The sequence below is a fragment of the Rhinopithecus bieti genome, unplaced genomic scaffold (assembly GCF_001698545.2).
Source record: "Rhinopithecus bieti isolate Rb0 unplaced genomic scaffold, ASM169854v2 scaffold_23748, whole genome shotgun sequence".
NCBI classification, from domain to species: Eukaryota; Metazoa; Chordata; class Mammalia; order Primates; family Cercopithecidae; genus Rhinopithecus; species Rhinopithecus bieti.
The window spans coordinates 3,797,513-3,809,644 of record NW_016811596.1 but is presented as its reverse complement, the minus strand read 5'-3'; the positions used below and the strand labels follow the sequence as shown (position 1 = coordinate 3,809,644).

General features: G+C 44.9%; 1 protein-coding gene across 1 annotated transcript in view; it reads right to left on the bottom strand.

Moving 5' to 3' along the window:
- Positions 1-12,132, bottom strand: part of LOC108543672 (solute carrier family 2, facilitated glucose transporter member 3-like) — a 16,005-nt gene that overhangs the window by 2,917 nt on the left and 956 nt on the right. Inside the window, 7 exon segments of the mRNA XM_017894258.1 lie at positions 826-927; positions 2,229-2,333; positions 6,367-6,554; positions 7,180-7,342; positions 7,655-7,895; positions 9,688-9,848; positions 10,512-10,604. Coding sequence (XP_017749747.1) covers positions 826-927; positions 2,229-2,333; positions 6,367-6,554; positions 7,180-7,342; positions 7,655-7,895; positions 9,688-9,848; positions 10,512-10,604 — 1,053 coding nt within the window.

Genomic DNA, 12,132 nt, shown 5'->3' with positions numbered 1-12,132 from the left:
TTTTTTTTTTTTTTTTTGAGAGGGAGTTTCGCTCTTGTTGCACAGGCCAGAGTGCAATGGTGCCATCTCGATTCACCGCAACCTCTGCCTCCTGGGTTCAAGTGATTCTCCTGCCTCAGCCTCCCGAGTAGCTGGCATTAGAGGCCTGCACCACCACTCCCGGCTAATTTTGTATTTTTTTTTTTTTTTTTTTGAGACGGAGTCTCGCTCTGTCGCCCAGGCTGGAGTGCAGTGGCCGGATCTCAGCTCACTGCAAGCTCTGCCTCCCGGGTTTACGCCATTCTCCTGCCTCAGCCTCCCGAGTAGCTGGGACTACAGGCGCCCACCACCTCGCCCAGCTAGTTTTCTGTATTTTTTAGTAGAGACGGGGTTTCACCATGTTAGTCAGGCTGTTCTTGAACTCCCAACCTCAGGTGATCCACCCACCTCAGCCTCCCAAAGTGCTGGGATTATAGGCGTGAGCCACCACGCCCGGCCGAGGCTTGGATTTTTGAATCCCATCTATGTGATCTCATGTAAGTCACTTTGTATTGAGACCATGTCATCATCTATTAAGTGTGATTATCTTGATATTATTTTAAGAATTAAATTAGATAATTCATTTTATAAGCTATAAGAATGTTCTATAAATGTAAGGATTCTAACAGTTTACCTCCAGTTCTCTGAAGACCCACGTTTCTTAAAAACTCTGGGCATCCTGCTTCCCCCCTTTGACTTTGTTGACAAACTGCAACCTTAACAACCCACCCCTTGTGTCACAGAAGTCAACTGTAACCTCTCCTCCTTTCCCCCTCCCTCGCTTTTCTTCACTCAAAGAGCACTCACCTTTAATAACAAAGAAACAGTCATGAGTGTAGAACAAACAGCCATCCCTCCAAGGCCTATCATATGCAGAGTCCTTCTTCCTGCCCTTTCCACCAGAAATAGCTGGAAGAAGAATGTGACATGAAACTTCAGTTTTCCTTTCCATGAATGAAAAGTGTCTGAGCTACTTGAAATCTGCCATACCAACAGCAGGACACTTGTTATGGATACACCTCCTGTGATTTACGATTTTATATACATACATATTGTGTTCCATTCACAGGTCCTGGCTCAAAATCCCCCTAGCCCTTGGTAGAGTCTTTTGTCATAATGTTGGGATGCTGCAGGCCTTAGAAAATACAATTCTTCTCTGACTTTCTCCTGCCCTCCCACTTGGCAGGACACTAGTCTGACTGAGTCATAAAACCCTCATTTCAGAGGGGTCCTGCCCTACCCCTAGAGGAAGAAACGCTACAGAGAGGCCAAAATAATCCAAACAGACAGGCCTGGCTGGGTTCAGATCATTCCCTTTTTGTCCAATCACATTTCAGAACAGTTGTCCATGCTTCAATCACGGAGAATCAATTAAGTCTGCATAAAAGGCCCAAAAGGCAGGGTGTGGGGAGCTTGCAGATATCTGAACCCGTGGAAGCTGACAGGAAGGTCAGCAACAAATCATCTATGCGCTAGGAGTGCACCCCAACTCCACGGAGACAGAGGCTCCCACGCTCAGGGTCCCTCCAGACCTCGCCCTGTGAATCAATTTGGTTGTTTATTTCTGTGCTTTAAAATATCCTTTAAAATCAAACTAGGAAACATTTTCCCTGAGTTCTGTGAGCCACTGCAGGCAATTAATCCAACCCAAAGAGGGCATGGTGGGAATCCCGATCTATAGCTGGTGGGTCAGAAGCACAGGTAAACAACCTGGAGCCTGTGATGGCCATCAGGAGTGGGGGGCAGTCTTGGGAACTGTGCCACCAACCTGTGAGATCTGATGCTATCTCCAGGTAAATCGTGTCAGAATTAAATCGCAGGACACATAGATGGTGTCCACTGCAGAACTGATTGCCTACCTAATGGGGAAAAATCCTCACACATTCTGGGGGTCACAGACATCTTCTGTTGATTATTGTTTCTTTAGTTTAAAAACAGTGGAATCACAGAGTTGAGAGTTTTTCCAAACACCTCTCCTCCAATTCCAAGTTTAAAGCGTACTGTATAGTTAGTCCCTTCCTCCTTTCCCATCCATCCACGTTTGCTTGAAGAGTGAAGACTACATCCAACATTAAATGTATCTTTTTCCCAAAGGAAAATTAAGCAACAGAAAGGTAACTAAATGATAGTAGGGTCATGCAATCCATCTTTGAACATCTGTAGCAAGGATTCTTTTCCCCCCCGCAAAATTATCAAACCATCCAACTTACAGAAACTACAGTGAAGATCGTATTAACCACACCCGCGCCGATGGTGGCGTAGATGGGCTCTTGAACACCTGCATCCTTGAAGATTCCTGTTGAGTAGTAGAATACCTAGTAGAAAAGAAAACGTGCAACTCTGATACAATTCTGCATACCAGTTACACAGAACCCTCAAAAATAAAACTTAAAAGTCCCAGGGTGTAAGACGTCCTTTTTCTAGGGTTTTTGTTCAATACTCATATCCCTTCTGCAAATGAATTATCTTCTGTATCTTATCTCTTTTTTCTGAGAGGGAGTCTCGAACTGTCACCCAGACAGGAGTGCAGTGGCATGATCTCGGCTCACTGTTACTTCCACCTCCCAGATGAAAGCGATTCTCCTGCCTCAGCCTTCTGAGTAACTGGACTACAGGTGCCTGCAACCACTCCCAGATAATTTTTATAGTTTAAGTAGAGATGGGTTTTCACCATGTTGGCCAGGCTGGTCTCAAACTCCTGTCCTCAAGCGAACTGCTGGCCTTGGCCTCCCAAAGTGCTGGGATTACAGGCAAGAGCCACCGCACCTGGCCTTCCTTTCTGCTTCTAAATGTTCTTAATTCTAGCTACTCATTTCCATTGTTTCTTCTAAAAATGCTTATTCCCACTGTTCCATTTGGTCTTGCTTATGTCCACTTCACTAACTTACATGAAGGTGTAAGTCCTACTGACCGGTTTCTTTTTAATAAGTTGAGACAGCAACTCACTGTTACCCACAGGCTGGTCCCAAACTCTTGGTCTTAAGTGATCTTCCTACCTCTTAGCCTCCCAAGTTGCTGGAATTACAGGCATGTGCCATCAGGCCCAGCTAAATGCTTTTTTAATTGGCTCTTCCTCAAACCCTCAAAACATTAATAGGCACATAGATGTCTCAATTTGATAGTGAACTAGTTGAATAACCTTATCCTGCTCATTGAATAAGCAAGGATTGGGCTTTATTTCCTAGGCCTAGGCCCTTTTGAAGTGTTTTATGAAATATCAGCTAGTCTATTATATCATCCTATATATATTATTTTTTTTTTTTTTTTTTTTTTTTTTTTTTTTTTGAGACGGTGCAGAGTCATCGCCTGTGTCCCCAGGCCTGAGTGCAGTGGGACCGGATCTCAGCTCCACTGCAGCTCCGCATCCGGGGTTTATGCCATTCTCGCTGCCTCAGGCCTCCCGAGTAGCTGGGACTATAGTCACCCGCCATGGCGCACAGCTAGTTTTTTGTATTTTTTTTTTAGTAGAGACGGGGTTTCACCATGTTAGCCAGGATGGTCTCGATCTCCTGACCTCGTGATCCGCCCGTCTCGGCCTCCCAAAGTGCTGGGATTACAGGTTTGAGCCACCGCGCCCGGCCGTAATTTAATATATATTAAATAATTATGTTGTTTGCTAGGCACTGTGCTAAAATGTAAGGTTGCTACAACTACCATAGTTAAGAGATATTAAAATATTGGACTCAGACCTCAAGTTACCAAGGGAACATTATCTAGGTTACCCAGGTTCGCTTCAGTTTATTTCACCCAGAGCATTTGCCTCCATAGCAATATTTATTAGTCTTTTTGATGAATATGGACCTCTGCATTGGGATTTACCTTCTCAAGAAGCAACTCTTTAAATCCCTAGTACATAAGATATAAACTATATTTATATTTTCTAAAATAAGATTATGACTGTTTTTTGAAACTGAGATTTGTAGAGTCATTATTGAAAACCCTGCTGCTCTAGAGCTAATTAAGGCTGTTAAAAAACTCAACATATTATATGATGACATCAAGCTTGTGGGGAAAGATATTAGGCTAGCACAAAAGTAATTACTTGAGCAGCTTAAACAAGCAATAAATAGGTATGCCAATTCTCTTCCTTAACATAATGTCTACACATCAAAAACCTAATGTACATGTACACATCTCAATAAAACTTCTTATAGTAAAATGACTTTGCGATCTAGTGTCACCAAGCAAGATAAGCTAACCCCTATGTCATCTCACCTAAATAGTTTACTCTGCTAGGTAAACATGATACAATGCAACCTGTTACCCATTTGCCCATAAGGGAAATTAGAAATCATCGTTTGCGCAAAAGTAGGTTGGAAAAGCGATTTCCAAGCCCGCTGTGCATCCGATTTTTTTTTTACAGACAATTTTCAGGCCTCTTACACAGATATTCTCAAATTCAGCTGACTCAGGAATCCCAACCCCCATAAGTCTGGTGCAGCCAGCTTTTGGGTGAGATTATACCTGGAGCAAAATCTACTCATTGACTAATTTGGGAGCCAGCTTCGTCCAACAATAATTAACGTACATGCTGGGCATGGTGGCTCACATCTGTAAGGCCAGCACTTTAGGAGGCCGAGGTGGGCGGATCACCTGAGGTCAGGAGTTTGAGACCAGCCTGGCCAACATGGTGATATCCCGTCTCTACTAAAAATACAAAAAAATTAGCTAGGTGTGGTGGTGCGCGCCTGTAATCCCAACTACTAGGGAGACTGAGGCAGGAGAATCACTTGAACCCGGGAGGCGGAGCTTGCAGTGAGCCGAGACTGTGCCACTGTACTACAGCCTGGGTGACAGAGTGAGACTCAAAAAAAAGAAAGAGAATGCACACACTGTACTCTGAAGTGGCAGGAGTCTGTCCCTCAGAGTGCTCATTAATCATTTGTAATTTCCCACTGGTGATCTTTTCCTGATCCTGTTTTGCAGGGCCAGAACTGTGGTGAGGCAGCTAGGGAGTTGCCTCAGGTGCATTCTTTTATGCATTCTTTTTTTAAACAGGCACAGAACTAACGCAAGGTACATTCTTTAAAGAGGTGCTCATTCTCAGCGCTACACTTCCACATAGCTGCCTCACCTGCCGAGTCTCAGCTCTGCTGCTCTGGAAGGTCTCGGGAGCACATTTTTCTCCAGCAATACGTGTGGCCTACATTATCATTTCCAAATGAGGAATTTGAAATTGGGATTCAACAAAATCACCCATCACCTAGGAGGCTTTTTCTAACTACTGTGTATTTCCTCCCAAGTTTTTTTTTTTAAAGACAGGGTCATACTATATTGCCCAGGCTTGACTCCTGAGCCTAAGTGATATTCCCACCTCAGCCTCCGGAGTAGTAGCTGGGATTACAGGCATGAGCAGCCACCACACCTGGCTCCTCATAGATTCTGACAAAACAGCCTCTAACCCCTCCCAAGAAGCACTGCCACTTCAAATACAAATATCCTGGTGTGCTAGCTAAGAAAAAAGTTCAAGAACCAACTTACTATTTTGAGCATCAAAAAGCTCTATTACATGCAAAATGTTTTGTTACAAAATAACTTAATCCCATTGATCAAAGACTATCTGAAAACCCTTAGGGGATGAATCAGTATTTTAAAAGATGGGACAAGGGTGCTCTTAATATCCATATTGACTAGAAGGCACAGGAATACTCTCTTCCTACAATCCAATCAAATGCAGGAAGCCGATATTTGCATGGAATACAAGGGCTATCTGCCAAATGCTAGCTTCCGTTTTTTTTTTTTTTTTGAGACGGAGTCTTGCTCTGCCACCCAGGCTGGAGTGCAGTGGCCGGATCTCAGCTCACTGCAAGCTCCGCCTCCCAGGTTTACGCCATTCTCCTGCCTCAGCCTCCCGAGTAGCTGGGACTACAGGCGCCCGCCTCGTCGCCTGGCTAGTTTTTTGTAGTTTTAAGTAGAGACAGGGTTTCACCGTATTAGCCAGGATGGTCTCGATCTCCTGACCTCGTGATCCGCCCGTCTCAGCCTCCCAAAGTGCTGGGATTACAGGCTTGAGCCACCGCGCCCGGCGCTAGCTTCCGTTTTGCTGCCCTCTTTAAACTATCATGCTCACTATTCTTGTTGTAAAAACATAGACTGGTAAAGTCAGTTCACTCTGAAGTTGCCAGTGTCCTTCCAGGGTCTTTTTTTCCCTATTTCAGAGACAGAGTCTCACTCTGTCTCCCAGGCTGGAATGCAGTGACATAATTATAGCTCACTGCAGCCTGAAACTCCTGAGCTCAAGTGATCCTCTTACCTCAGTCTCCTGAGTAGCTGGGACTACAGGCACACCGCCCGGCATTTTAAGTGAAATACTGTAAGACATGTTTGACCCTAAAGTATCATACTCACAGCATTGATGCCAGAGAGCTGCTGAGAGAGCTGGAGCACAATGGAAATGATGATGGGCTGTCGGTAGCTGGACACTCTAAAGAGCTCCAGCACGGTGACTTGCTTTTCTTGTAACATTCTTGCACTCTCATCTTTCATCTCCTGGATGTCTTGGGATACATCCTGGGTGCCCCACAACCGCTGGAGGACTGGTGAAAAGAAGAAAGAGGAAAGGATAAAGATAATGTGCTGCCCCAAATTCATTCTTCCTGTAAAGCAGCCAGGAAAGGGCTGCATGAGATGAGGTGATCGATAGCATCCCTTCCTTTTTTTTTTTTTTCTTTGAGACGGAGTTTCACTCTTGTTGCCCAGGCTGGAGTGCAATGGCATGATCTCGGCTCAAGCAACCTCCGCCTCCCGGGTTCACACAATTCTCCTGCCTCAGTCTACCGAGTAGCTGGGATTACAGGCATGCACCACCATTCCCGGCTAATTTTGTATTTTTAGAAGAGAGACGGGGTTTCACCATGTTGTTCAGGCAGGTCTTGAATTCCTGACCTCAGGTGACCCGCCTTGGCCACCTGGATTACAGTGCTGGATTACAGGCATGACCCATCATGCCCAGCCTCATAGCATCCATTCCTAAACCGGCCTTTTCCCCTCATTCTTTAGGGGCTGAAAATTTTCCTCAGGAGTAATCAGAACCTCCTCACTTGGATTCTGAGGGGCAGGGAAAGAGTATAACAGAAAATAGGTCCAGTACCCTCATCCCTCAAACAAACCACAACCATATAATTCACATTATATTCACATGAAGGTGTGAAGGATACTCACTCTGCTTAGCCTTCTCGTCTTCTTTTCTGTTAATGAGCAAAAATCTGGGACTTTCAGGGCAAAATGGAAGGGTTGCACTTTGTAGGATAGCAGGAAGGATGGTGAAGCCCAATAGCAATGGCCAGAGCGCTTCAGACCCAAGGATGAATTCCAGACCAAAGATCTAGAAACCACACAAAGATAATGCTATAAACCCCATACCTCATAGGCCACAAGTTCATTAAAAAACGACAAGTTCAGAAAATCATACATTCTTTTACCATGGGAAAAAAAAAAAAATCAACAAATTGTGTTTCTTTTCCTTTCTCTACTCAGCCTGCTTCTTGAGCTACTATCTATGAGTTATAGTAACAATATCTAAAACTTCCACATATAATTGAACATGTGCCAGATATCCTTCAGTGCTTTATCTATGTTAACTTTTTTGATGACCCATGAAACTAACACTCATCAGGTATGAGAAGTTCTAGAGTACCTGGGCCACCAGAATTCCAACCACGATGCCCAGCTGGTTGAGAGTGCCAAAGGCACCCCGTAGGGCAGTAGGCGAGATCTCTCCAATGTACATGGGCACAAACCCTGTGCAGAGTCCGCAGAAGAGGCCAATAACCAAGCGGCCCAGGATCAGCATTTCAACTGACTTCGCTACTTTACACAGTCCCATAAAGCAGCCACCAGTGACAGCCAACAGGTTGACAATCAGCATTGAATTACGCCTGTAAGGTTAATCAAAGACAAAATGGAATTAGCAAAGTGAGAGGCTCCTAACCTCTCTTCTATCCTCATTATTCTGCTCTTCTCCAGGCTCCTATCATCTCCTTTTTTCGATCTAACTTTTCTTTTTCACTTTCTACTATCAGAACATTTCTAGTTGGGAACCAGGCATGACGGTGCCCGCCTACAGTCCCCGGCACTCAAGGAGCTGAGGTGGGAGGTTGAGGCTGTAGTGAGCTATGATTGAGCCATTACACTCCAGCCTGGGTGACAGAGCAAGACCCTCTGTCTTGGGGTGTAAAAAAAAGAACAGAATCAAGTAAAATAGGTTGCCTTATCCATTTTTAAATGTGAATTCCAATTGCATTTCTAGAATATCCAATTAGCAATTTTTTTTTTTTTTTTTTTTTTTTGAGATGGAGTGTTGGTCTGTCACCCAGGCTGGAGTGCAGTGGCGGGATCTCGGCTCACTGCAACCTCCGCCTCCCAGGCTCAAGAGATTCTCCTGCCTCAGCCTCCCAAGCAGCTGGGATTACAGGCGCACGCCACCACGCCCGGCTAATTTCCTGTATTTTTAGTAGAGACAGGGGTTTCACCGTGTTAGCCAGGATGGTCTTGACCTCCTGACCTTGTGATCTGCCTCAGCCTCCCAAAGTGCTGGGATTACAGGGGTGAGCCACTGTGCTGGCTTTTTTTTTTTTTTTTTGAGATGGAGTTTCGCTCTTTCACCCAGGCTGATGTGAAGTGGCCAGATCTCAGCTTACTGCAACCTCTGCACCACCCCCAAGGTTCAAGCGATTTTTCTGCCTCAGCCTCTGGAGTAGCTGACATGATAAGTGCCTGTCACTACGCCTGGCTAATTTTTGTATTTTTAGTAGAGATGGGGTTTTGCCATGTTAGCCAGGCCGGTCTCGAACTCCTGACCTCAGCTGATCCACTTGCCTCGGCTTCCCAAAGTGCTAAGACTAGAGGCGTGAGCCACTGCACCCGGCCTAATTGCCTAAATGACTAATGAAGGAACTAACAGTCTCTCTCTCTCAGGACCATGTAAGCTACGGGATCTACCCACTGCATCCTGGCCCAATTTCAGGCTTCGTTTATTAAATACAGTTCTGCTATCTCTAACCCCCGGGTAGGGCAAGAAAGAACACTCTTAACTCTGAACCCAACATATAACTTCTTCGTAACTAACCCCTAAGGGATAATACAGGAAGTCTATCACTATGGGTGAAAGAGTGGGAGGAAGAACAGCACCGCCCAGGGTTCAGGAACTAACAGTTCCTTTATTAGTCATAACTGAAAATATATTCTACCTTCTAAAACATATTGTTAAGCTCCTATAGAATAAGAAGACTCTTTTTACCGTTATCCACATTTGCCATAGACTAAGAATTACAAAAATAATTCCTACCTATCCTGTGTAAAATAATAAAAACATTTATATGAAACCCCAATTTTTTAAATAAAAGTAAACAACTTCAGACCTTGTAAATTATGTTTCTGGAAACCCCATAGTTGAGCTTACTAGGGAATAATTCTGAACTAGCCCTAGCTGGACTGCAAAGGCCAATCACTCACACAGTTCATATCTTGCACAGCTGGGCGGGAGCTAGGGAGGGTAGTAGAGCTCCACGCAAGGGCAGTCATATTCGGGGCCAGCTGGACTAGGTTTCCCTTGATTAGAATTCAAGGTGTTCTTATTCAAAGGCATCATCATCTTCCTGCCCTAACTCTCCACACTTGTCCTCAGTGCAGCTGTAGAGCCCACTTCCTTGCCCAGTTTCTAGTCAATACCTGCCAAAGCGGTTGACAAAGAGTCCGACGGAAAATGAGCCGATCATACCCCCGACGGAGAATATGGCCACAGACAAGGACCAGAGAGACGTGAGCAGCACCTCAGAGGGAGGGATATTTGCCTTCTCCGTCAAACTTTTATTGATAAATTCCTTTATGATCTGCAAAATAAAAGCGTTGGTGGTAGAACAGACTGTTACAGTTGGATGAGAAAAAAAGACAAATATTAAGGATCATGTCCTTCCTAGAGAATCAAGGGAATAAATAGACGGGAATGGAAGAAGCAGATAACATATTGGAATTAATGTTAACTCTCCCTGGAATAGTAATTTTTAAATTTGTCCTGAAAATCCCAGTAGGTGGCAGCACCGATGTTCAGTCTACCCCAGCCCTATTTCTAAGGGAACCCAGCTTCTTCGTAACTAACCCCTACTGGATAATACAGGACGTCTATCACTATGGGTGAAAGAGTGGGAGGAAGAACAGCACCGCCCAGGGTTCAGGGAGTAAATGAGCTTTCTGCTTTGATTAAATGATCCCACTAATTTTCCCCACCAATATTGTCTCCATCTTCAGTCTTGGACAGGATAGATACAAAGTTTGTCTTAAAATCCCCTAGTTTGGGGAGGGACCCTCACTAACTGTGTTGCCCAGGATGGTGTTGAACTCCTGGGCTCAAGTGATCTTTAGGCCTCAGCCTCCGGAGTAGCTGGGATTCCAGGCAGGTGCCACCGTGCCTGGCCTTAAATTCTGATTTCTTGAAACTCTACTTAAAGGAGTAACTTCCCTATTCCAGATTCTAATTCTTGTGGCCTGGCACTCACCTTCTCAGGAGCATTGATGACCCCAGTGTTGTAGCCAAACTGGAAAGAGCCGATTGTAGCAACTGTGATGGCAAAGATCAGAGCTGGGGTGACCTGGAGGGAGGGAAGACAGGGAGGAGACAGGGGTCCTTAAAACTTGTGATTGGTGACTGTTTCTTATTAATTATGGAGCCGTATTAGGAGAATTTGACCTATGAGTGGTATGAAAAGGACAAACATCACATGAGATTTAGGTAATTAATGGGGAAGACAAAGGAATAGATTATACTAAAGAACTTATCTGGAGATAAGAATGTGAAGTTAACTTGGTGAAAGTAGAAAGAAAATTGCGGAAGGAAGAAGATAAGAGAAACTGGGTTGGTCAATTTGGAAATATTTAAAAACTTGCATCAGGTGAAAGTAGGCACAGAATTCAATTCAAGAACTGGGGGGGCAGAGGACAACACAGCCCTGGGTAGGATCACTAAGAATTTATCATTTTGGAAACAAACACAGTGCAGTCTGATCTGTACCCAGACTTCACAGAAGCCCAGTGGTGGTGGTGGGGGAGGGCGTGGTAGTTTGTGTCTTCACTGCTGGGCAGCTCTTTGAGTCTCTATCTCTCAGGGCCATGTAAGCTACGGGATCTACCCACTGCATCCTGGCCCTATTTCAGGCTTCATTTATTAAATACAGTTCTGCTATCTCTAACCCCCGCGTAGGGCAAGAAAGAACACTCTAAACTCTGAACCCAACATATAAGAGACATTTCCTAGTGGGGAGAACCAGTCATCTTCACCTTGCCTGGAATAATTCAGCTGGGGAAGACATTTTACATTTCCACCTCCTGGCAGCTCAACTTTTATGCCTGAGGCCATCTTCTATGCCATTCCTCCCCACCCCACCCCACCAAAAATCCCTTCAATCTTTCACATCTTAAACTCATTTCCTTTCAGGTCGGACAGATTAGGCAGCAGGCTAGGAGCTTCAGCAGAAGTGACCTTGCCTGCAGCCTCCCAGACGTCTCAGTCACAGCTAAGCGTCGGTACCCCGGAGGGCCCTGCCAGTACAATGCTCTCTGTTAAATCTTTTTCCTTTTAGTAAAAATCTCTTCTGCCTCCTCTCATCATTTGCTATCTTTGAGAGCCTTTTCTTTAGTCTCAATTTTCCATCCCTCTTATTTTCCTACATTTTCTTTCTTCCTGCTTTGTAGAGATGGGATCTCACTATATTGCCCAAGACTAGTCTCAAACTCCAGGCCTCCTGCCTTGGTTTCCCAAATGCTGGGGTTAAAGGCGTGACCCGCCACACCCGGCCCCTTATTTTTAGTTAAATTTATCTTGGTAAAAAATGCCTTTCTTGCTGGGCGCGGTGGCTCACGCCTGTAATCCCAACACCTTGGGAAGCCGAGGCGGGCGGATCACCTGAGGTCAGGAGTCTGACCAACATGGAGAAACTCCGTCTCTACTAAAAATACAAATTAGCCGGGTATGGTGGTTCATGCCTGTAATCCCATCTACTCAGGAGGCTGAGGCAGGAGAACCGCTTGAACCTGGGAGGCGGAGGTTGTGGTGAGCTGAGGTCTCTCCATTACACTCCAGCCTGGGCAACAAAAGCAAAACTCAATCAGAAAAAAAAAAAA